Genomic DNA, 25554 nt, shown 5'->3' on the forward strand with positions numbered 1-25554 from the left:
ATTAAGTTTCCTCGCCAATACTTTTGCTTTACATTTGAAATTGAGGGCTTACTGCGTGAATTTGTTGCTTTTTTGATGAAACGATTGCACTTTGCAAAGCACAGATCTTGTGTTTTAATTTGTAAAGAGAAATATCAAATAAACCTAGCTGTGTTTATTTTTGTTTTAATGACCTTAACTGTTACATAAGTGGAAACCTGTAATTGGGCGGATAGGTTTCCTTAATTACAGCAGATTGCGTCCTCTTGTTATTTGTGACAAAGGGGATTACAGCAGGCCCGTTAACTGAGCGCATGCGCACTGTGTACAGCCCAATATTGAGGATTCCCGTTACGAGGAAGCAAAGGAGATACACAATTTCCCATTTGTACCTTCAAAATAAAACGCACTGAAGCGCGGTGTTAACAAACCCTCTGGTAGAACTAACAAATCAGGTGCTATTTCTTCCCGAGAAAAAGTCGGCTAAATGTGGAAAATGAGGTAGAAAAGGAAATTCAGCTAAAAATTTGGTGTTTTACAGAAGTGAGTACGGAGTGTAACCAAAGTTGTCAGTTCAAGATAAACACTTTAAAAGATCCCAAAAGCGCAATATATACAGACAATAATTCAAAGTTAAAATATCAATAACTAAGCCGACGAATAGGGAAGTAAAAATACCTGTCTCTATGGACGTCACAGTATCTGCCATTTTGATTTCAGGCATGAAGCTGGCACCTGTCCAGGATATTTTTACCATCTTGATAACAGTCGCCTTCGACCACGGTAATCAGCTTCTACTCAGTTAGTAGTTAATGTTATGGTTTAACTGCTCTTTGAGTCGAGTTATGGCTTGGAAATGGCACAATGTACCAATTAGCATGCACTTGCTAGCGACTTATGGGCAAAATTTGCTTTGGTGAAAGAAAGACTAAAGGACAAGGAACTAAAGACTAAGTGTCCTTTTATTTAAATCAAACACAATATAATACACAATATAATGTGCGAAAAATTACATATTTTTATTTTGTAATTAATTCATTTTTTAGAAGTAAACGTTAAGCTCCTGGTCATCTTAATTAGGGGCTGGGGGTTGTTTTATGGCGCCCCCTGCTGTTTCGCTGGCTATATTACAGGTCATGTGTGTACATTTTTTAAAAAAAAATTTTTATTTTGAAATCAAGAGAGCGGAACTTCTCGTTTTCCATCCGCAGCTTGACGCTGCTTGGGTAAGGAGAGGAGAGGAGGAGAGAGGAGCTCCGTCGGCGGACCAGGGAGCGCGTGGAGAGGAATCCCAGCAGCCCCCACCCCCCCTAGCCCCGGAGAGCGAGAGCCGGACCGGCTGGATCCCCCTCCTCCCTCGCCCGCTCCCCCCCTGCGGAGGAGGACCCGAGAGAGACCCACGTTGCCACGGGAGAGGCCTCGGTTCAGGTGAGGGTGCTGTTTTAAGCCGCTTCAGGCTGCTCTCCCCCTTGGCAGGCAGGCGCTGTGTGAAGGGCTGCCGGAGATGGAGAGTCGGCGATCAGCGAGTTAAATCTCGGTAGATTCGATATCCTGTTACTTACTTGTCGTATGATTTACACGGCCTCTGTGTCCAGGGCTGCCGAGCCGATAACAAGAGGTAAGGATGGGGGGTGGGAGTGAACTCGTATTGCACCGGTGTGAAAGCAGCTTTTACTTTGCGCAAAAAGAGCGCTATATACTGTGCATCTTGGACGGGAGAGCCGCTCTTCCAGGCTTTACTGGTCTTGCCTGTGCATTTCAGGGCTTGCAGCATATCCACTGTTTCAAAGGTGCTTAGTCTTTTACCTTCTCGTTTCATATTTACAATGCACAGCCACAGTTGCAGTAAATCTGTGTGGGAGCCATATCTGAGCGAGCTGCTGTTACCCTCACCAAATATCACTCACATCAGTAGTAATGGCTCCTGCTGGAAAATTAAAGCCTTTCTCAGTAAGTTTACCTCTCAAACAGGGACTTTCTGCGTGACTCTGTGCTGCCTGTTTTTCTCCCCCACTCCACTCGGAGTAATAAATTAGTAATTGCACAACTATATTGTTCTGCAGAGAACCCAGAGGGGAGTGGATGCACATTAATAGTCTATGTTTGGACCACTTGCCAGCTTTCAGGGTCTAAAAGTGGACACTCTCAGCATGTTTTTACTGGCATTCACCCTTAATCCGATTCATGCCAGGTAAACTGTGTAAACCCAATAATCGCTACTTCATATGTGCCATTATTGTTCATTAAAGAGAAGATAATGGTCAAAATGTCAGCTTTTTGTCGGGTTTAACTAACACCTTATAATAATTAAAAACCACATAATGTAACATTTATCTATCTCATCATATAAGTGTCATATGAGTAGCTAAAAGTGAAACAGTCTGGCCTGGGTAGACTTTGGGCATAAGTGTTGTGTGTTACGGCCAAGCCCACAGAAGCACAAGGAGATACTGCAGAGGGGAGATCACGATGCTGGGAGGATGGGGGAAGCTGGGATAGCCCTCCTCCGTGATGCAGGAGAGAGGTGGGGGCGGTGGATGAAGGATGGTCTGGCACACCCTTCCCTCTCCTCTCTCTCCCTCTCTTTCCGTGGTGCTCTGGTGCATTACTCCTCCCTGTTCACTTCAGAGCGTAATCAGTCTGTCAGCAGAAGCAGACTCAATCAGTCACTTCCTGACCACCACCACCACATCCAGATCCACCTGAACACACTCTGATATCTGACCACACATTCACCACATCCTTCCTGTGGGGTGCCTCGGCCTTAAGCTCAAATCGGTTCAATAATCTTTATTTTCCGTTGTTGTTGTTTTTGTTTTTGTGACTCAAAGTGTTGTCTATCCATACAAAACCAGATGGAAACGTGCAATATTCACATCACTCTTTAAGTTAACTACGCTACAGCCCACCTACACTGCATTTCTGCTCTACATACACCCTTATCATCTCTAGTGTGTGAATTTCCTGCATGCGTCGTGAGCAACAGCTAAAAGAACAGAAGAACAGCCTCTTACTGTGATTCCTGGGTGTGTGTGGACTCATTTGCACATCATTATTCAGTGATGCCTTCTCCCCCCAGATCTGATTAGATACGTGTTTTTCTGACTAGCTTAGAAGACTCGTTGCCATTCAGTGCTGTGTCCCAGGAGCTGTCCGTGGTCCTTAGATTGCTGTGCGTAAATGCTAGCACTTGGGTGTGAATGGGGGAATGAGACATTTTGCGGAAAGCGCTTTCAGTGTTTAAGTAGAGTAGAAAAGCTTTATATAAAAACCAGTCTATTTAACATTAACCATTAATGCTCTTAAAGGAACTCTCTGTCTCTTTGCTGGTATAATATGGAGGTAATTTCATTGGTTCCTCTATCAAGAATCCACAGAAGAAGGCAGGCGTGCCCCAAGCTCCTAATTTGCTAACAGATTAAATGGAAATATGCCTACAGACTTAACAGCTTACCTAAAAGTAAGAAGAACCTGAGTGTGGGTAAGGTTAAGCAAAACGTACAGTAGAGTCATTGTTTGTGAATTTACTCTGACACACAGGAAAACTTCTCATTTGGAAGTTGTAGGAGTGCAAAGACTGCATTTCGAGATCTACACATGACTTCATTTGAATTGTTTTAGTACAGACTTGTAGCAAAGCATGAAGTGGTGATAAAAACAAACATTTTTTTTATCATTTAGCATGAATGTGTAAGTATTTTTTGCTTTATAAGACCTGATAACTACTTTATAACCGTGTTATAAGCCAAACCTTTATCTTTTCCTAAACCTGACTGTGTAGTTTTTCATCCCTCACTGTGTCACTGATACTTGAATTTGGTCCAGCTCTTCCATTTCTCTCAGTCTCCGTCTTATCAGACTGATCAGAGTCAGTCGCTCCAAAACAAATATTTCACTCACTGTTTTCAGCCATTCATCTTGCCTTGGTGGATCTGGCTTGTGGCATCGCTTTGTGATTGCTTTCTTACAGGCTACTACTACTAACAAGATTTTAAAGCTGTCTTCTCTTCTACTGACACAATATTTCCTTCCATATTACCTAAATATGGTACCTTGGTATATGAAAGCCCAGTATTTGGCAATCACCAAAATTTCAAAAAATTGTACTGAATTCTCGAAAACCGCGTTCTCTTGAAGTATGTGATGATGTAGTGGATTGTTGTGTCTCCGTATTTGCAACCGTTCATCCTCAGAAATACTCACGCGTTACTTTTCCCATTTCTGTTTAACATATAGTGCTGTAGTTCCTGTTCTCCTCATTGTTGGTATAATTTAGATATTATTCTATAATTGAAAATATCTGAAGTGGTCCTTTTTGTACATTGTAAAGCTTTGTTTTATGTCCTGAAACCAAATGAAATCCTTTTATTAATAAGCTATCAAAAAAGTAAACTTTTGTCTCTGGCATGAGCGTCAAAGCGATTCACTCCATCACCAACCCACCAAACCTCCAAATGCAGATTTTTTTTTTCCTATGCAAGTGGAAAATGTGCATTCTGTAGATATGAGGGCGTACTGCTGAAGAAAACGTGTTCAAGGACTCAAAAATCATGTAGAACCTGACTTGACTTCACTTTATTTTCCCAAGTAGGGAAACTTGTTGCGCAGCAGCTTGTGTGATTAAAACCAACAATGCACAAAAATGTTAATTTATTTCATTCCAATGAAATGAATTTACTTATAGCAGATGGCACAAATGAGTTTTATATCTCTTAGTTTTAAATCTTTGGAAGTTTTGACTTTCTTCCTAAGCAGAAGTCCTGAAATTCTTCTGGTGAAGGATATTTCTGTCTGGCTTAATGCATCTGCCACAAAACTGAAATTAGTAAATTAAAAAATATGAGTCTGCATTGATTATTTTTAATATGTTATTAACTTAAAATAGGTTGCTGTGATTATTAAAAATTTAGGTTAGGTTTATGGATTAAAACACTAACGGGTTAGTGTTTAGAAATGTCATGATTTGAAAGCTCAGATTTCTTGGTTGACATGGTGACACAGCCCCCGAATTTATCTGGACAAGCTGCAGAAAGAAAATATGCCAGACTTTTTGCTAAAAATACATTACCCACAAATCCCTGTTGACTATCAAGAAAAACACGTGACATTTTGTGTCCAGGAACGCGAACAAAGATTGACTCTTTTGTGATTGATTCACAGCAATGGTCCCACCCAGTGCTGTGTAACAGGAGCTCTCCGTGGTCCTTAGACGAATACTCTTCGTGGTGCTGCAGAAGAGGCTCGACAGAAGGAGGCTCGAGTCAGAAAACAAAATAATGCGATACTCTTTGCATTCATTTTTCACTAGAGGGCTGTCAGTGTTTTCTCATTATAAATCCAGTGCCCCTGCTTCTTTAACAGCGGTGCTCTTTCACCCCCTCCTTAAAGCTCAAACTTGCTTAATGTTTTGGTTCATGTAAGCAGAAGAGAGCATTCCTACAGTAAGATCAATCTGGGGGAAGCCTAACAGTGTTTCTTATAAATGAAGTTTAAGAAAATTACTGCAAAAAAAAAAACATGTTGTTGAATTCAGTTATCTGCATGATGTTGGTAACTTAATGAATAATCAATAAGTGTGGATTACAATAATAACCCAACCGCAGATTTATTTTTTCAATTAGTTTGGCATTCACATATGTCAAAATCTTGCCATTTTGCCATCATCGATACTCTGCGATACCTCAGCCTGCACTGGGCAGCACCAGTCGAATGACATCAATGTTGACATCTGCTGACCAGCAGCTCTTCCTGCTCAGTAATGCAGGCATAGCACAATGAAGCAAGGGCAGCTGGCAGTCTGCACCTTTGCTCGAATTCAGCCATTTGCTCATGTGTGTTGTTCACTCACAGCGAAGATCATAGATCATTCTGGGACTGCAATCAGTTTATTATCACTTCCGCGGCCTCTCCACCAAAATCTGTAACCTCACAAGATGTCAGGCTTCTAACACTGTTGTGTAAACAAACAGGGGAACAAGCCCAGTGTCAGAAATGAGGAAAAAGCGAGCATTGTGAATAATTTGTTTTCCGAGATCAACAGTTTAGAGCGCAGTTGAAGATTAATATTTGCTGCTGGAAGCAATGCATTAAACAACATGTTGTTATTACATCAGCGTTGCTCACATTTGTCAGAAAGGGCCCTTTGTTTCCTCATTCTTATTGATCGCTGATTGGATGACTTTTCCCTCCAGCGTTTCACCTCTCTCCAGTGCATGAGCCGTCGTTTTCTTAATCATGTCTCCATTGTTTTGGGGGAGAGATTTGTGCTTTGTGTCAGCTGGGAATTCTTTAACTGTCATTTTGTCCTTTCAAAAGTCTTCCTCCTCCTCCACACTCCTCCTCAGCTGCATCAGGATTTACCTCATTTATTCATTCTGACTGCTTTCACTTCCAAACAAAATCTGCCATGGTCACTTCTAATGGTTAAATTTTGATAATTCTATTGAATGATGGAAATGCCATCTTCCTAATATTCACAGTTTCTTGGTTGTGTTGTCTTTGTAATTTCTGAAGAGGCAGAGAAACCAAATGGGCTGCTTTTAGCCTCTTGATGACTACCAGAGTCTGCCCTGCCTCCACTTGCTTGCTTCACCCTTTGTTCCCATAGCGTAGGCAGTTCTTACTGAGTTTCCATTGGAGAAACCTCCCATCTGCTTTCTTTCCGCACTCGTAGGAGGGCTGAAGTCTTAAATCATCATAAAGCACGTCTTCCCAAACATCTGCCTGCAGTCCAACAGCATTTCTTCCACATCAGAGCTCCTGTGGCCACCAGTAGACCTTTTTCAAAGCAGACGTTTTCAAATGTCATTACGGGAAAATCACATGTGCATTAATGGTGGTTGCGCTCCACTTAGGGAGGGCCCTGCTATTGTGTACACTGATTCGCTGTCATTGCTCAGGGGGACACTTAATGGAACAGAACCACTGTTAAAGAGAGGCCTATTAATCTCATTTTTAGGTTCATATTGTTATTCTTCTGCTAGAGAGCTCTGCAAGATTGACAGTACTAAATAATCCTGATTTACTTTTACAGTGGGGCTACAGTGGCCCATTAGCTCATCCTCTATCTGTGCCAGAACTGGAGTTCAGCTCAGTTCAGCTTCATGTCAGATTGATGTGTGTATAGGTAACAGTCCAAAAAACAAACAAAGAAGATGAGTTTTAATTTTAGACTGATCAGGAAGACACAGCAACACAGGATTGTTCCAAGGATGTAAATTAAAATATATATTTAGCAATTGATGAAAACCACAAGTGTCATTTACAAGAAAGGATCCCGAGGCTTATACTTCAAGTAAAAGCTGTGGGAGCTTGAAAAGAACCAGACCTGCATTGATAAATGATGATCTTCATCATTTATCAATCAGAGAGAAAGAGGCGATTCCAATAAACCAGTCAGAGTGATCCTTTTGAAATAAATCTTAAGTCCTCACCTTTCAGTTCCTGCTACCTGTGTCAGTTAAACAGCAGTTAGAAGCCTAGACCTCCCTCTCCCCAGCCACCTCCTCCAGCTTATCCAGGGGAACACCAGGGCGTTCCCTGGCCAGCCGAGAGATATAATTTCTCCAGCGGGTCCTGGGTCTGCCCCGGGGCCTCCTCCCGGTGGGACATGCCCGGAAAACCTCACCCAGGAGGCGCCCAGGAGGCATCCTTGTCAGATGCCCAAACCACCTCAACTGGCTCCTTTCGATGTGGAGGAGCAGCAAGACAACAACACAGAGATCCCTCTATGCAACTATGTTAGTCCAGAGTGGTGGGAAAGGGGGTGAGCCACCCTAAGTGATGGTGATGTACTGCCATCAGGACGGAGATTTTTGCAGCTTTAGAGTGTATTTATCAAATGGGTTGGGTATTTGTGAGTGTATATGTGCATATAGTTATATTGGAAAGTGATTTTGTGATAGGGGCATTAGATACGGCCCATTATGGTGAAGAGGGAGCTGAATGTAGCTGAGGTGGTTTGGGCATCTGACGAGGATGGCTTAGTGTTCTGGGCACGTCTTACCAGGAGAAGAAGTGGCTGAGCTCAGTCATTCGACAGGGACTTGGAGTAGAGCCGCTGCTCCTCCACATCGAAAGGAGTCAGTTGAGGTGGTTCGTGCATCTGACTAGGATTCCACCTGATAGCCTCCTGGGTGAGGTATTCTGGGCATGTCCTACTGGGAGGAGGCCAAGGGTCAGACCCAGGACTCACTGGAGAGATTATGTCTGAGCTGGCTTGCGAACGTCTTGGTGTCCCCCAATGACCCGAACCCAGATAAGCGGCAGAAAATGTATGGATGGATTATCCAGTAGCGGATTAAAGCAGTAGTTTTTCTCTCAGATGAATAAAAAGAAGCAAAAGTACTAAAATAGCAAATGTACCAGCATAGGAGACTGTATGGGAAGTGCAGGCATCAAGTTTATGGATCATCCTGCTTCATGGAACAGAGAATTTGTTTGAAAATTAGATTTAAATGTGCCACATACTGACAGATAATCATAGTAGAAACCTTGCAGCTTTAATTTTCAGCAGTGATTGTTGCTGTTCTTGCCACAGTAGTGAAGAAATGCAGCCCAGCAGCTTCTCAGGATTCGTTCTCTGCAGGTGATCCTGTTGGCAGTCCACAGAGGCCAGATGACAGCATGGTTTTCCCCATTGCAGTCACGAGCCAAGTCACCAGGCCATCTGTCAGACTTTGCTTCCAACTGCGACCTCCTCATTCCCCCAGGAATTTACTTTATCACTCACTCAAGAGTGAGATAGCTTGTTAATTCCTGTAAAGTGAACTTACTGGCTATTTTCTTTAATTAAGGTTAGAGACTAATCAGATACAGGCTGTAGGTAATGTGACATATCTGAAAACCACACTTGCAGCAGGATGTTTAAAGTTTGCTTTGAACACATGAATGTCTGCTGAAAGCATGAGATTTCTCAAAGTGTCAGAAAAAGTTAGTCCTTAAATCCTTCAGGTTAATAATGTTTGAAAGGTACTGTGGTTAGATTTCATTTAGCTGCTGACGTACTTTCAGTGGGGCTGCTTTCAATTTTCTGTTCTCCTCATTTTCCCAAAGATATTAGATGTCATTGAGCACTGCTGGAAGGTGAACAGGTCATCTCAGCCCAATTAAAAAACACTTTATGTTAATAGCAGTGCTGCGTAGTAATCTGGCATAAAGAGACATAAGCAGGATTTGGTTTTATTACTATACTATACTGAGAAATACTGAGACATTTTACATTATACATTAATACCACCGGCACATGCACACATGTTTTGTTCTCCAGTCTTCAGTTGTTGTTGAATGTATTAGGTAATTTTACGGCAGAAAATGCTGATTTACTGCTTCAGAGTTGACCTTGTTCAGATGCAGATTGGTTCAGTACCAAGTTTAACAGGGATACATTTCCATTTCTCTGAGCAGGTTTTTCTCCGCACACTTCAGTTTGCAGTATGATCCAAACAACATCACAAGAGCATTTCATCTGTGAGTTTCAAGATGATTTAAGATGAATTTGAAAAGCTGTAGCGGAATAAGCCCTCCCACTTAATCTGAACATCTCCCCCTTGACTCTGTGTTGGAGCACAGCGTCACTTAAAAGCTGAGCCCTACAAAGACTCGAGTGCCTCAAGCAGCCGGATTATACACTGGTGCCTCGGGGGCTTGGGTCCTGGTTGGTGTGTTGCCGGGGTTGTGGGCGGGTGGGTGCATGGGGGCCCGGCCCTGGAGCAGGTTGCCGCCGGTGCGTCGAGCCGCCTGGGGGGCTCTTCAACTGGTGGGGGGGATGGTCACATCTTGCAGGAGCTTTCTTCTCTTCAGGAACTCTCTGCAGGAGGGGGAGATACAGGAGAGGTGGAGGAAGATCTCAGCCTGGGCGTTTACCGTCTTATGTAGTCTGGAAGATGTGTGGATGGTGGGGTGGGTGCAGTTTTCTCTGTGGTGGGGTTGGGTGGACTGTCCAGGGCTCTGTGGAGCCGGAGGGCGCTACTGCACTGGGCCCCGGTCTGATGGGCCTGGGCCCCCCTTCCCTGGCGGGTCGCGAAGGGTGGGAGTGCCTACTGGGGTCAGCGGGGGAGCTGGCCCCAGGGAGGGGTTACCTGCCCCTCCCTTCCTTCCCTCCCCATCTCCAGCTGCCTCCCTCTTCCCGCTCCTCCACAACCACCCACACATGCAGGGCCTTGGAGTGGGGGTATGTCACCAGGGTGCAGAGGAGGCTACCCCCCCCCCCTGTCCCCTTCTGGCTGCCTCTGCCTCAATTTTATCCCACAACTTAGACATTCACATTATTCACACTCTCATTACACATACATATAGGATCTTGGGGGTGGGCACAATCACGGAGTCCAAATTACCATCAGGGTGTATACCTCACCCCTGGCGTCGTTGCCCACCTCTCAATTTTAAATACACTTAGTCATTGAGGGCTAGCAGGAGGGACTATGCGCTTACCTGCTGCTCCTTGGCAGGTAGCTCCATGCCCTCCTGGGTTTTAATTGCACCTTAGAACACATATGCATCAACACTACAATGAGCGGGTGGAGGGAGGTTTGGAGTCTTCTCTCACCCCCATTCTCTGCGGCCTGCTGGAGCGGGAGGGCTAGTAGGAGGAGTTGGCCGTCCGACTGCGGTCTGGGGTGTGGGGCCTCCCTGCTGCTGCGGAGTCGGGGTGGTCTGCCTCTCCCCACCGCAGGGAAAAGGGTAACACCACCTGGGTCTGGGTGCAATTCCCCCCTCCAGGGGCAAGGGTACCTAGACCCGGTTTGTAGAGTACGCTTGGGGAGTGTGATTGTGTGTACAGCGTCTCTTTATGTCTGTCTCCACGTTGGTTGAGTGTGGAGTGAGTGCATATGAGAGTATGAGGGTGGGAATGGATGTTTGAGCCTGTGTGTGCCCGTATGTCTGTGTCTATATGTCAGGTTGGGTATCAGACGCCACCTCTCTGGGGACACCTCAGGCCCTCCAAGGTTTGGAGGCCTATCTCCACCCACCACCACTTCCCCTGCCGGTGGCGGACTCCCTCAGGTGTCGGTGTGTTGGTGGTTCTTTGTGTCTGGGGGTGGGCGTCCAGGTACACACCGGCTCACTCCTTGGCGGCCGCTTGTCGGGGCCTGGGGCCTGGGGCTCGCTCGGGCCCCTTTGGAGGTGGGGTGCCCCCGGCCTCTCGGCCTGGGGCTCGGTCACTCAGGCGCAGCTGGGGGCCGGCGGAGCTCACGGGCGCGTCACTGCAACTCCCCCTGACTTCTGCTCCGCGGCTGCTGGGCGAGCCCTCATCTGGGACTCTCCTCAGCTCTTACTGGAACAGTGGCGCGGCTGCCCCTCTGTTGGTCTTCCATGGTCTCTTGTGTTCTGGGGGCCTCTGGATGTCTGGAGTTTTGATCTCCTCCATACCCACTTCACACCCTGGAGGACGGGGCTGTGGCCCCCCCACACTCCCTAGCAGATCATTACATGGAGAAACCTTTGGAATGCAAGCATGCTGATCCACACAGGTATGCACACATGGGTATTCACAGACGCGGACTAAAGCTTTCTTGGCTGCTGTCTCAAAGCACACTGTGCGCTGTCTATCTTGCGTGCTGCACAATATCGTTTATTATTTAGTAAATATTGATATCTATGACTAGCTAGTTTATTGTGATGGTGCTTTGTTTTCTCTATTATTATGTTGCTCTTTGTTGTTTGCTGTCTCCTCTGTTTGTTTTTTTTGTTTGTTTGTTTTTTTTCTCCATACAGGTGACCCAGGAGTTCTTTTTTTTTCTCTCTCTCTTCCCCCCCCTTCTCACCGTCTCTTCTCCCCTTTGGTTTTCTTTCTTTCTCTCCCCCTCTTTCTCTCATTCATTCCCCCTGTCCTATTTATTAAAAAAAAAAAAAAAAAAAAAAAAAAGACAAAGGATGAACTGAAGCTCTGCCATCACGTAATGTCGCATACTGCTGTTTCTGATGTCATTTAAAAAAGAAAAAAAAAAAAAATACACTGGTGTCTTTTTAGCATTCAGAACGTGTTAGCTTTAAAACAGCAGGCTCTCATAATGCACCCGAGAGTGCATCTGACAGGTTATGTGTATTGTTTGATTTGCCAAGTATAAGCAACTAAAACATACAGGCTCAAATATGTGCACGCCCTCACTTAAATATTTTATAGAGTGATGCTTTAGGTTTACACTGTACCGACTGTCAAGCATAGTATTGGCAGCATCATGCTTTGGGGCTGTTTTGTAGCCGCTAGTATCAGTATATAAATGAAGGAGGACTACTACGGTTGGGTATCGTCACTGATTTCTAGATTGGATTCGATTCTGATTCACAAGGTCCCGATTTGATTCGATCGATTCGATTTGAATCGGGGAAATTTTGCCTCAGACAGTCAGAAATATTATAATTCTGATCATTTATTAGTACATATCCATATTTTTATATCTATAAAAAGAAAGCTGACACTTCTGAGACTTTATCAAAGGTGTAAGCATCACAGCAGATGCCGTTGCGTCAAAGTAACTGAGCATAAAACAGAAAAACATGAAGGAGATTTTCCTGGCCTGGCTTTTTATAGCAGAAACCCTTAAAAATATTCTGCAATACAACAAAAACTAATGAAAACCATGAATCAACATATAAACATTACCAGATGCTGCTGAAGTGAAGCAGAGCAAAGTTACAGAGGTTTAATTAGAGACACGGCTAAGCGTTTTGCAATTTCGCATAATTTTAAAATTGTTAAATTTCTTCAGTATTGAACAGCAGACATGAGATTTTCTTGTCGGAAGTCAGTTAAATTAAAAGAAAAAAAAAAACAGTGGCCGACAGCGCTGTACATAATGGTAGACTGGCGGGTAATAAGCAAGCAAATAATGCAGAAAACAGAGATTTTTAGATGGGAAACTGTCTTGAAGTACACTGAGAGAGAGAGAGAGTTGTGCATGAAGTGTTATTTTATTGTGGTGGAAGCAAAACAGCAAGAGTAAGAGGGAATTCATTGCGATGTTTATGTGAAGCTAAATGTGAAGCATAGTTTGAATCTTCTTTTGCTGCTGGTTTGGTTGGATAGTGATGAAACCTGCAGCTTCAGAATCTAGCACAAAAAAGACGTAAACACAAAGACCGGACTGCCGACGTACCAGAAACAGTGGGATGTCGGCTCTCAGCCCCGATGGCGTGTCCGTGTATGTGCCATCGGGTGAGAAAGCCGACATCTCACTGATTCTGATGCGTCGGCAGGTCTGTGCTTTGTGTTAACCTCTTTGTGCAGAATCAGTGTACCGTGTATCCGTGTCTCATTTACTGTTTTAGCTGTTCGGTGGTTGTCAAAATTTAACCTGAGATTCTGGCGTTTCCGGCAAAATAAATTTCTATTTAAAATTTTAATAAATCGATATCACGTTATTCAAGCTAGAATCGATTTTAATCGGAAAATCGATTATCAAAACCCACTCATAAGGACTACCTCCAAATTCTTCACTTCAGCTTCCCCTCAGCTCATCAGCTCGATAAAATGTGAACAGATTTGGTTGTTCAGACAGGGTAATGATTCCAAACACGTATTAAAACTGGTTTTAGAATGGATACAACTGGCTAACATTAAGCTTGCAGAATAACACTTCCAAGGCCCCAAACCATGCTAGGCCACATCTATGCTAGGAAACAAACAAAATTCAATAAATTCTATTAATTCCGCCAAGAAGAGGTCAAAGGTCAGATAGCCACCCAGAAACTTGGTGATGGCTACCATAAGTGTCTGGTCTATGCACAGAGACATTTAACCAAATATGTGGAAGTATATGCATATCTTTGAGTCTGTGTTCTTTTGATCCTGTGTGGATTATAGAAAATCCAAAATAAATTTGAACTTGTGCACCCAATTTTATTTTAAGTCACTAAAGATGTATGCTGTTCAATCATTGCACCCTTGAAAAAAAGAACAGTTCAAGGAATTAATCAAAATCAAATCAAAAGCCCCAAATTATCAGGACCTTCATGTCCATGATGAGTGCATATTATCTTCTGACCACAACCATAGTAACACTAATCCAGTGTTTATCAGCATCAACTGTAATTATTAATATTTGTGTTTTTCTCCTGGTGTTGATATTTCTTTGTTTACATTTCTTCCTGCCAGCAGTCATTTTATTAGTTGATAAGTGTTCAGGGTCTAATAACGCAGGGTTAAGCTGCACCATTAAGACTTTGGATATTTATTTCCAAACTTTTCTTAATGTGTGAAATATTAGATTAGCTTATTATGATTAGACATGTGACGTGAGACAATATAAGAACTTGGCAACGATAAGTGTTTTCAGGAAACATTAGAGGAACTACTTTGTGACACTGTAACTGGGTAAATAATAAGGTGAGTTAATCAATAATAATTTAAAAATTCTGCCGTCAGACAAAATAAGAAAATATATTTTTATCACCAGTCAATAAACTCAGTTTCTAATCAGCCAGTATGATTTTGCCTTAAATGCCTTACAGCGAGGCTCTGATTTCATAAGTTGTCAATAGTTCTGCTGGCAGAGGTATTGATTATGATGTGACACTGATAGAAAAGGACATATGCAAATTGCTGACCATGAAAAGTTCAGACATGAATAATTCTGTGCATCTGAAAAGCATATTGACTGTTTCTGAGGTTTTAATTAAATATAAAGAGTTGTCAGTTGTGTTGAGTCCAGTGCTAAGGGATAGCTACCTGTTTCTGACATTCTGACAGTAAAACTAATAAATATGATGAGTTATTTAAAAACAGTCGGTAAGATTAAAACCCTATTAGATATTGCTGATTTGTCCTAAAAGTCAGACTTTTAAAGTTGACCTTGTGTACTTTGTTGTTTTATTTTCTATCATGTACATATGTTACAGTGGCGGAGGCTCAAGTTACACATATGTACAATGTATGTGTAAGTAATCTCTGTGAGTCAAAAAGGCTCTGTTTCAGACAGTTCTTTTCTACTCTTGGCTCTTTATGATGTCATTAAGAAGCCATATCGCTAATATGACTATTTCAGGCACATAGTTGATGCAAAGCTACTCTAGTAAACTCCAAAAATAAGAATGTGGATACGATAATAATAGATCACATTTAATAAGTAATTTGCTAAGAAAACATGCACTTCTAGCTGTGACTGATGTCACCTTTGGTTATTGTGTCTTTTATCAATAAGGGGCCATATCTACCTGAAAGTGGCATATATTATATTTTTACTTGTGCTGATGCTCAGAAATTTGAGCTCTGAGGCTTAGCGATACCACACATTTTGGGGCTGATACTGATATTTGACTGCTTTCACTGTGAATAATATTAATCTGAAGTGTGAATGCGTAACAGACAGAAGTGTGAGGTGGAAGCTCCGAACAGCTAGAAAACAAGATATTTTTAAATCGCTGGTGGAGACCAAAATGGAGCTAAAAAGAATGAAGAAAAGTATTTTATTCATTAGTATGGAAGAAATGTGGCTCCAAATAAATTATAACATTGTTTTGTGTTTGCTTAATGTGTAAATAAATGTGTAAGTGTTTTATTTTGTTCATTTTGTATCGATGTGTAGCCTAGTGATGTATGTTAAGTAAGCAGTTAGTGATATGTGGAACGGTGTGCCATTTATTCAGTGTTTCAGTATTGATTATCCCTTCAATAGTTCTTAGTTTGCCTCCTCCCTCACTCACCGGTTCCCCTGCTTGCCCTAAGCTGATCAATGTATATGTGACTCCTTTAATGCATAGCAGTGATAATTAGGCCCAGGAGGATATCAGTGAATTGACAGATTAATCATTTTGACCCAGTGAAGCCTGGCTGTGCTCAAGGCAGCAGCGCACATCGACTTTCTGTTTCCACTGAGAGCTTTCGCTGCTAAGGTACTACCGTCTGCTGGATTCGGCTGTCAGTCTGCTGGGATGACTGTGAGTTGAAAACCAGATGAGCAGGAAGGAAATTTATTTTCAGAAATTACACAAGATGGTGCTTTTTCAGAGAGGATGCTGAAATGTGTGTGTGAAAGTCAATGACAGAAGAGGAGGGTGGTGTGATGACAGGATGCAGATCTGTACTTCATTGCCATCTGCGTTGTGTCCTCCAGGGCTGCAGCATGTTCACTTCAGTGAAGGCCTTCGAGGGGCAGCAGTACTCCACCCTGAAGAGGCAGTGCTTGCAGAGTGGCCTGCTCTTCGAGGACCCCCGCTTCCCCGCCACAGACGACTCGCTCTTTTACCAGGGTAACAGGATCGGACGTGTCGTCTGGAAGAGGCCTCGGGTAGGTCGGCTTGTTTCAGCAAAACAAAAACTGATAAATCTGATTAAAAGTGCAGCATTAAAGGTTTACTGCTGCTGATGAATATAAATATACAGGTATTAATTTTACAGTTCACCAAACTGCTAATGAAATGTGTTTTAGCATTTTTAAATCCATTTATTTATTTTTGTATGAGGAAAAGTATCTACAGGTAAGCACTGAACCAAACAAGAGTGTTGATATCTGTGCTGTACTGGATGAAATCACTGGATTGTAGGGGCGTGTCCAGAGGGGGGAGAGGGGGGGGGGCGAACAGAGGGGCACTGCCCCTTGGATAAGATGATCTAAAAATATGTTACACTATATTTTTATAGCTGAAGTACCCAGCAGTTAATAAGAAACTAAAATAATCTCCAGCTGAAAATCAAAAGTGATGTAATAATTATCTAAAGATTAAATAATATAGTCTGTAATGCATATTATTCTTAGTAATTACTACTTTTACTTTCGGTACTTATATTTTGATAAAAACAAACCTCATGGATTGGTTACTGATTGGCTAATAATATAATTACCATAAAGAATGACATAAAAACTTGGTTTCGAGTAACACATTTGGTGCTTTTTAGGTATTGTTTAGTTTTAAAACTGCTAAGGCGTAAAGTGTCTGTGTCCAGATATGAATTGTCAATAAATAATAAAACTGTACAATCATTCCACCATGGAAAAAGAACAGTTCAAACAAATCATTAAAAGCCTCAAATTACCAAGACATTCGTCTTGTTGAAAAAATGTACATTTCTGACCACGATGGTAGATATTATTAAGTTTCGTTAGAAGAAAAAAGACAGACTCAAGCTGGTTTAGGTAGAATACAAACTCTGCAATATCAGAGAAGATTCAAATATGATAAATGGTACCGAACACTCCTAACCACCACTTTAACTTTTTTACAGTTAACTCTTTCATTCCTTTAAGGCACACTAAATACAACAAACATTTCTGGACTCAACCAATCAGCATTTGTGGCCAGTGTTTCCAATTCTACCAGTAAGAAGTCTCAATAAGCTTCAGCTTCACTGAAATTTGACCTCTTTTTTTGCCTGTATTATTTAAATGCCTGTAGAAAAGCAGCTCCAGTAATTCTAACACAGGGGTGTCGAACTCCAGGCCTCGAGGACCGGTGTCCTGCAGGTTTTAGATCTCACCCTGGGTCAATTAGTTCATTACCAGGCCTCTGGAGAACTTCAGGACATGTTGAGGAGGTCATTTAGCCTTTAAATCAGCTGTGTTGGATCAAGGACACATCTAAGACCTGCAGGACACCGGCCCTCGAGGCCTGGAGTTCGACACCTGTGTTAACATGTATGTTCGCACAGAAGGAGTAACAAGCTGTTATTCTTGGTCCAAGATCAGTTCACCCACTGAAAGACATGTGGGAGCAATGTGCATTTGAATCTCTGGAAATAATTTGTGCTAAGATGTTGCTAACTAACTGTTGTTGTTGGTGCTTGGTAGTAGTAACATTTATCACTGTATTTCCATGGGGTTGACCCAGATTTTCATGAAATGAGGATGAACTGTCTAAGTGTGAATGCAACTAAATACATGTAAATATTGAATGATTGCAGTAGATAAATACAAGTGTTTGAGTTACTTTGCGCATTGGATATTATATAGCTAGCTACCATTACTAAATATTAACTCCATATTAACTCTTTCTTATTTTTTATTATTGATATATTTTCATTCAATTACTATTTCTATAAATATTGTGCTACATGTAGTTTCAGTAAATCTATGTGTTAACCCACAGTTACAAGCTCTATTTGCTAACTCTTAATGCGGTAGAATTATTGAATTTTTTTATCATTTTCCACACTTACATTTTAAATGTAAGTTTAAATTATTCTACTTTCTAATTCTAATTATACGCAGTTCATTGTAGTTCAAAATATTATGGTATTAATAAAATGAGATTTCTGTTAACCTCACATGATGTGTAACATCTAAATAAGTATAAATTATTGACTTATATAAAAAGACGTGTATATATTTGTCAAAATCATTTTTTATGTTTCTGTAATGGTTCTGTAATGGATAGCAGATTTTTAATAATCAAATTTAATCATTGATTTTATTGCTTTGTTATCGGTCCGCTCTCAGCCCTTGGTAGTTTTTTTTTTTTCATTTCTTGTGTAACTTCTTCCAGATGTTAACTTGGTATCGCTACATCTATCACTACAGCCATCTTCCTCTGCTTATCTACAACTACTATGTACTATGTTGGTTAGCCATCACCACTTTGACTGAGCTAAAATCCTTCTAGATACAAGACATTCTCAACCACCCTATCCCATTTTGACCTCAGGACTTACCATGTAAGCCTCTTGATTATGCCGCTCCACGTATGCCCTGCTAGCTAGCATCTTTCACCCTGCTGGTACGTGCTGGATTGTTTCATGGGGATCTTTGAACAGTCTGCACCTGAGGTTTTGCCTGGATCTTGTGCTTAGAGCTTGTTACTGTGCTGCCATGATTAGTGCCTCTGTGCTGTCTTTAAGTCCAGCTTTATCCAGTCATTGGTAGGATTTCTTGACGTCAGCTACTTCTTCTATTTGTCAGTGGTACATGCCTTGCAGGGACCTGTTCTTCCTTGATGGTTCCTGTTCTTACTCCTCTTTTTTCTCAGGTTTCTGCTGCCTGAGGTATTTACTAAGCACACTATCAGCCATGGCCGCTTTCCTAATGTACTCATAGATCGTTGTTGTTTTATCCTGGATAGTGGTTCTGATACTCACTAGACCTTCCTTCCTCTTAACAAGTCTCAGGGCCCTGGACTTGAGGTGAAACCCTCCATGCATGGAAAGGAGCTTCCTTAACTTCATTAATGGACATTTGTGGTTTGATTTCTTTGTGCAGTTTATATATACATATCAGGGAAGTAAACGTGTGAAACTGAACATACTGCACGTTGGGGTTGCACTGAAGTCACTGACAGTTCAGCAGTGTCACAGATTTTTGGGAAGATGCTGTGTTTCAGTGTGTGTGTGTGGAGCGCTCTGAAAAGACGGGGAGAAGCTTACCCGAATGGCGCCGAGGGTGTGTAGAGATCTCTTGTAGAGATTTGCGAGCGATGCATGGGTCTGTGCCGGCGATGTTTTGTGCTATTTCATGACACACTGGAGGGCCTTTTTGTGAGCTTTGGTGTTGCTACTGTACCAGGTTGTCACACAGATCGCTTTATTGTGCATCTGTAAATGCTGACAAGCAGTTTTAGGCGAAGTTGGCTCTCCTTAACCTCCTTAAGAAATGAAAGCACTGTTGTGCCTTACCCATGACTGCTGAGGTATTGTCATTCCAGGCAAGATGAAACCTAAAGCTGAAGACTCCATGAGCTCTGTGTGTGGGTTTTTGTTTTTTTTTTGCAGCCCTACATCTATATCTCTTTGGTCTTTGTGATGTTTAAGACCAAGTTATTATTGATTCATGATGATGTCCCTGTATGCATGCCTATTGTTAGCAGTTATAAGTGCGATGACTATCGTATCGTCTGCAAACTTGTTGCAAATACAACAAGAGCTAAAATTTGGGGTCTGAGCATGCAATTTGGTAAATCTACAAAATGCAATCTGAATTCAATTCTTATACAAGAAACTTTACCCACAACTTCACAGTTTATATGTTCAGAATAATTTACTCCTCAGCATACATGCGTGTAAATAACAACCTATTCCCTGGACAGTCAGTGAGGCACAGCCGATGCCCTGCAGCAATATTTTATTCTGGACATAAATAGTGAGCAGTGTTTGCACCTGTAAAAACACTCGCATTGGGGAGTTATCAGTGCCAAAGGTGCTTGCAGAACAAGAGTTTTGTGACATAGAGAAAGACTAAACATTTATAATTCAACACTAACATCAGTTGTAATCAGTCATTGCTCTACTGCACTCTCTAGTCTCCTGTATAAGCTGGCACCGCGTGTGTCTTTCGGTGGTGGATGATATCAGATGTAGGGCCTCAGGATTTACTGAGCCGAGTCCCCTGCCGCTGTTATCCTCCTCTCACAGCACGTCGTGGTTCTGGATGCTGTAACCTCCTTCTGCCTGTGTACCGCTGCAGCATGCAGCCAGCGTGCATTGCCATGGAAACTGGGTCACACAGATTATATGTTTTGGTCTGTGCTGATGTCAGTCATGCAGACGGAAAACTGGAAGAAGTCAAAGGGAGAGAAAGCAGGAGGAGCATCCTTTTCATTTTTGCCAGCACACGGTTTGTGTCGTCACTGACAGCGGTTTATGTGAGAAGGTTAGGAACCCGGAGCAGGACATTTTTAGCCCAGCTATTTTTAAAGGTTTTATTGAAGCTCACAAAAAGCAAAAATAATGTGCTTTAGTGATTTTTATTGGGGATTTTCTTAATTTTGCTCAAGAATCTGTAAAAGCACCTCCCTGTACACCAATCATCCTTTAATATTAAACATTTAAAACACTGACAGATGCAGTGAATAACACTGATCATCTTTTTCTAAGTCCTAAACTAACCTTTCCACAATGCCTGCTGTTTGAGTACGAGATAACATGAGCATGATAGGTCCCCTTATGAAGTACTATCTGATAAAGTAGTATTTTTACCTGCCAGTGGGTGGTGCTTGCATAGAGCCAGACTTGAATTAATGAGTGCAGCGGCATTCAAAAGAGTTGGGACTTCACCACCAATTTTGCAGATCAATATCTCCCATAGCATTACCAGTGATTGTTGCTGTGGTTTTTCTTGGTGCAATCTATCCTTTAAAAAAAAAAAAAAAGTAAAGAATGTAGCTGACCCAAAAATCTACAAGACAAAGCAGAGCTCTGTTTTAACTTGTTAATACAAAAGCTGATTCTGTTCTCTCTGCAAGCTCTTAGTGCAGCATTTCGTTCAAGGGAGAGTGCACGATAATGAAGTTAAACATCAAATTACTTAGGAGCAGAGTGGCTATGAGAGAATGAAATGTTCAGAGCAATCAAAATGTATGAGGTTCCAGACAAAAGCTAATTTAAAATACTGTATGCACACTCATTGTACTGAGCTCTTTTCTGCAAACTCAAGTTTACATTTAGGTCAAAGACGCTGTTTAGGATTAGAATGTTTTTAGCGTTATTTATAATTGATCATCTCCTGATTCTGCTCTGATTCGGTCTTTTTGACCCAGCTCTGCATCGAGTAACCTTTTCTCTTATATGCAATAGGTTCAGCATATCCTTAACAACTCACTTCAGTATGGCTTCTCTGACTCATTGATCCATATCGGACTCCTTTCACAATGTTTGACTGCCTCTCCTAGAGTAAACGTGGATGCATTGACATCTGAGATCAACAGTGGACTGACTGGCTTCCACAGATAGGGAAAAACTCCTGTGTAGATCCAAATCTGTTCCAAACAGTAGCAGAAATACGCCGGCTGGCCACAGCTGTTACGAGGTACAGTTCACATTTAGTGTTTTTGATTTCTCTTGGGGGACTAAAACATGTTTGTCCTACAGCGCCCACTGTAGCTAGGAATTAGGATGGGCACGCAAGCAGAACTCACTTGACTACAATTCACAATATACTGACATCTAGCAGTAAGCTTTTTTTCACATAGGATATTTTATTTAAACTCTTCATTTAAAGTTTGAATTTGTGGGCATTCCCTTCTCGAGTCTTCATGTAAGGTTAGAATGTATAGGAGTATTTTAATGGTCTTCTAATTCTTACAGGTTATTCTGGTCCTTGAAAATGAAAAGATCCCTGGGGCCTATTTGAATAACTATTGTAATAACTTTCAGCCAATTTATCTTTCTATAATGAGGAAAGCTGCTGTTAGCAGGCATTGTACCTAACTGTTTGGGTTGGTAGTTTGTTATCATCAGAGGATTGTGGGGGGCGGGTCAGAGGATTGTGGGGGGCGGGTCGGCATTTGGATGTAAGCAGATCTAGGTGAGAGTCCTTGATACCGGCTTAAGTTAGTCTCTGCATAGCCTAACCTAGGGTAATAATCGTAGCATCAGAAACGCTGACCTCGGTCCTGACTTCCTGTACAGGGGTAACTAGGAACCATTGCTATTTCTCATCCTTGAACATCAATAACTGCTAATAATTCAAACTTCATACACGAGTTTGTCCTTTCAGCTGGTCCAAACTGCCAAAGCAGGTGGTGATGGACGCAGCCGTTACTGTTACAAGTGGTGACAGTTTAGTAGTGCCAAGGAATGCAGGTAGGGAAGAAGAATGTAAACTGGCAAAAACTGTGTGTAAATAATCCAAGCTTTCATTTTTTTCTAAAATGTTGGGTTACTTTGGATTCTCACTGCTGGATTGCACTTTTTATTCTCTGGGTTTTTGCACTCGTGGCTCATGTCTCCTTTACCAGCTGATGAATGGCGCTGAGGAGGGCTATGAAGCCGGTTGAAAGGTTCTCAATGGCAGGGTAAATGATTAGGCTGTGCTCAGCCACAATATTCACATTACTTCAGAGACTGCAGGGCTGGGCACTGATCAATACTCTATTACTTTTCCACCTGAGCCAATCCCTGGATGGCAGGCCACCACAGGGAGCCCTCGCCGCTGCTCAGACTCCACCAATCAATGTTGTTGCGGACAGGGAGAAGAAACGTGATTAGATATCTTAACTCCGACACAGTTTCACAGAACAACATCAAAACATTGCCTCACAAAGTTCTGCCGACTTGCACGTACAGAGAGATTTCAGACAGGAAGCTCTGGTGCTGGTCAGTGTAAGGTGAGAGGATCCTGCTGGTAGAGACTGCAGGCCTCTGGGGAGCACTGCAGTGGCCTCTGCTTCAGATTAAAAGTTTGCTTTTGCAGCATACAGCTTTGCAGAGTCAGCAAATGACTGACCTTATTGTGTCCTGTGTGTGTGCACACGCTTGCAAGCTTTAGCTTCACACACTTGTGTGTATCTGTATGCTGTGATCTGCCTTTATATACATGCACATGAGCCGTGAAGGCTGATAATAGCACTAATCTTTATGATTAAAGTCAAATGGTGTGCTTGAGGCCGTCCCAGCCCACATTGGATGGGCTATTAGAGGGCTGATTCAGTCATACTTAAAATCACCCCTAGGGCACACGCTTTAAGTCTCTGTTCAGCTGCCATGTTTAGACTGTAAAACAGTATGCAGACTACCGGGATTTGCCTCAGGTTTAGAGTCTCTTCTTGGTGGCTGGGTATGTGTATCACCAAAAGACCTGCATGTAAATATTTTAACTTCCAAATGAGCTGCAGAACTCCAGACGTCCTATGACATTAACATCAGCACAGAAACTGTGTGCCGGGAGCGTCATGGCATGGGTTTCCTGTAGGTGTAATGTGTAGGTGGTCCACATAGTGTGGCTCACAGAAAAGTCTACATATTCAAAAAAATCATACCTTGTGACTATAAACAAGATCAATAGAACTTAACCTGGTAATATATTAAATATTAATCTATTACAGGGATACTCAATTAGAATTTAAGAAGGTCCAGAGAAAATTTTCTCAAACAAAGGTCCAAAACATCACAAAGTTCCACACTTACTATAATTCAATATCGGATAAACATGATCTTCAGGCATTCAGTTGGCACTGCATTAAAAACAGGCATGATTCTGTCGTGGAAATCACTGCATGAAATGAGGAACACTTCCACTGTCTGTGAACACAGTTCACCATGCTGTCCACAAATGCAGGTTAAAGCTCTATCATGCGAAGAAGAAGCCAGATGTGAACATGATCTAGAAACACCACCATCTTCTCTGGGCTCACTTAAAATGGACTGAAGCAAAGTGGAAAACTAAATACGGTCAAGGAAAACTAACAATGATTAAAGTCAGATCTGGCGAGCAGATGCACACAAGTTACTGTGAACTAAAAAGCATCAGTCACATCTTTCCTAAATGTGGATTCTGCAGAATTGGTAACGCAGGTGTAAAACGAGTGTAACCGTTTTCTAAATTTTGCCTATCTAAAAGCTCAACCTGCACCATGCTCTCTCCCTCCTGGCCCCTCTTTTACTTTTCTAACCCTAGTTGAGTGCTGCCAGTGTGTAAAGATAAAGAGCTGCTAAGTGGTCCCATGCTTGCTGCTGCCTGTTGAGTAATGGCCGAGGTGCTCATCGACCCTCTGGTCCCATAAAGCAGAGAGCAGAGAACAGACAGGCTTCACACCCAGAACACTGCAAGCACAGCTCTGCAGTAAAAATGAAGCTGGCTCATATTTTGTATCAGGTTAAATTAAAGCTTGGAGTTAGTGCATTAGATGATTTTATACAAAACAAACTCTTCTTTGAATTTCCATGAAACACCTGTTTCTGTTTTATTCTGTCTTAGGTTTTTTGTTATTGTGCTCCATTATTTTATTTCTTCTATTTACTTGAGCTTGTTTCCTTGTGTAATAATTTTTTAACTGTTTTGTTTTGCCATATTATATAGAACGCCAGGTTAGAATCAGAAAATGTTTAGAATAATATGAAGTAAGAGAAAATTGTAAAATCTATGGTGCATAGTATCATTAAAAGATAAAGAGAGTCCCACTTAAATTAGGCTGATAAGCCAAAAGCCTGCATTCAACAGCTCAGTGCTGCACTGATATTACCATTTCTTTGCCAGCTGGTTATCATATTGTTACAAAAATGTTACTCTGCTATTACTAACATATTTGTTTCCATATCGTTATCTTCAGGCATTGTCCTGATAATTAAGTAGTAATAGCTTCCTATTTCCATATTATTACCCCACTATCACTACATTATTATTGAGCTGCAATAGAAAGAGTGTCAGGGAACTTAGTTTGCTGCTGTAAAAGTTACAACTACCATGCAAAGAAAAAACATGGATCAGCAGGATTCAGGAGGGCCTCCATCTTCTTGTGAAAATTGATGGAATTAAAATCCCAGTAAAAAAATAAAACAAAACAACACCGTTTGATCCACAGTCTCCCTGGACAGTCTCTGATTGTCAGCAGCTTCATTTTTCAACATGAAAATAATCTTAAACACTGTTGAAGAAGTGTGAGATCATGTTTACAGAGAACAGAACAAAAGGCGGCCAGCATCCAAAGATCTTTGAATGCCCTTCAGGAACCCTGGAGAACTATTCCTGAAGACTACTTAACGAAATTCTTGTCTTAAATCTTGTCTTAAAGAGTTCAAACTGTGCTGAAGAATAAAGGTGATCATACTACACATTAACTCTCAAGCTTGCTAGAATTTGACACTGTTGTTGCCTTATTTTAAGTGTTTCCTATGTGTTGGCACCCATTTCAGTAAATTCCCAAACGCTTACAGAGAGTCTTTAAAAGCAGAGGTGAGGCAACACTGTGGTAAACATGCCCATCTCATGTTGCTGT

General features: G+C 41.9%; 1 protein-coding gene across 6 annotated transcripts in view; it reads left to right on the top strand.

Annotated features, from left to right (window-relative positions):
* The first annotated feature begins 377 nt into the window (after window positions 1–377).
* capn5b (calpain 5b) overlaps window positions 378–25554 on the top strand; it is a 66082-nt gene continuing 40905 nt past the window's right edge. For 5 of the 6 annotated variants that reach the window (XR_015131316.1, XR_015131317.1, XR_015131318.1 and 2 more), the window contains exons 1-4: window positions 378–522; window positions 700–762; window positions 1191–1407; window positions 16032–16205. Coding sequence is in view for 3 of the 6 variants with exons in the window: in XM_086309459.1 (XP_086165585.1) it covers window positions 16041–16205 (165 nt within the window). In the remaining 3 variants the exon portion in view is untranslated. Of the gene's footprint in view, window positions 523–666; window positions 763–1190; window positions 1408–16031; window positions 16206–25554 lie in introns of those variants that run through there. The other variant, XM_086309460.1, reaches the window with a different exon arrangement.

Source organism: Aulonocara sp. 'chitande type north' Nkhata Bay, linkage group LG10 (assembly GCF_057382095.1).
Source record: "Aulonocara sp. 'chitande type north' Nkhata Bay isolate Kocher_YH1m ecotype deep benthic linkage group LG10, A_spYH_male_GT1.1, whole genome shotgun sequence".
NCBI lineage: Eukaryota > Metazoa > Chordata > Actinopteri > Cichliformes > Cichlidae > Aulonocara > Aulonocara sp. 'chitande type north' Nkhata Bay.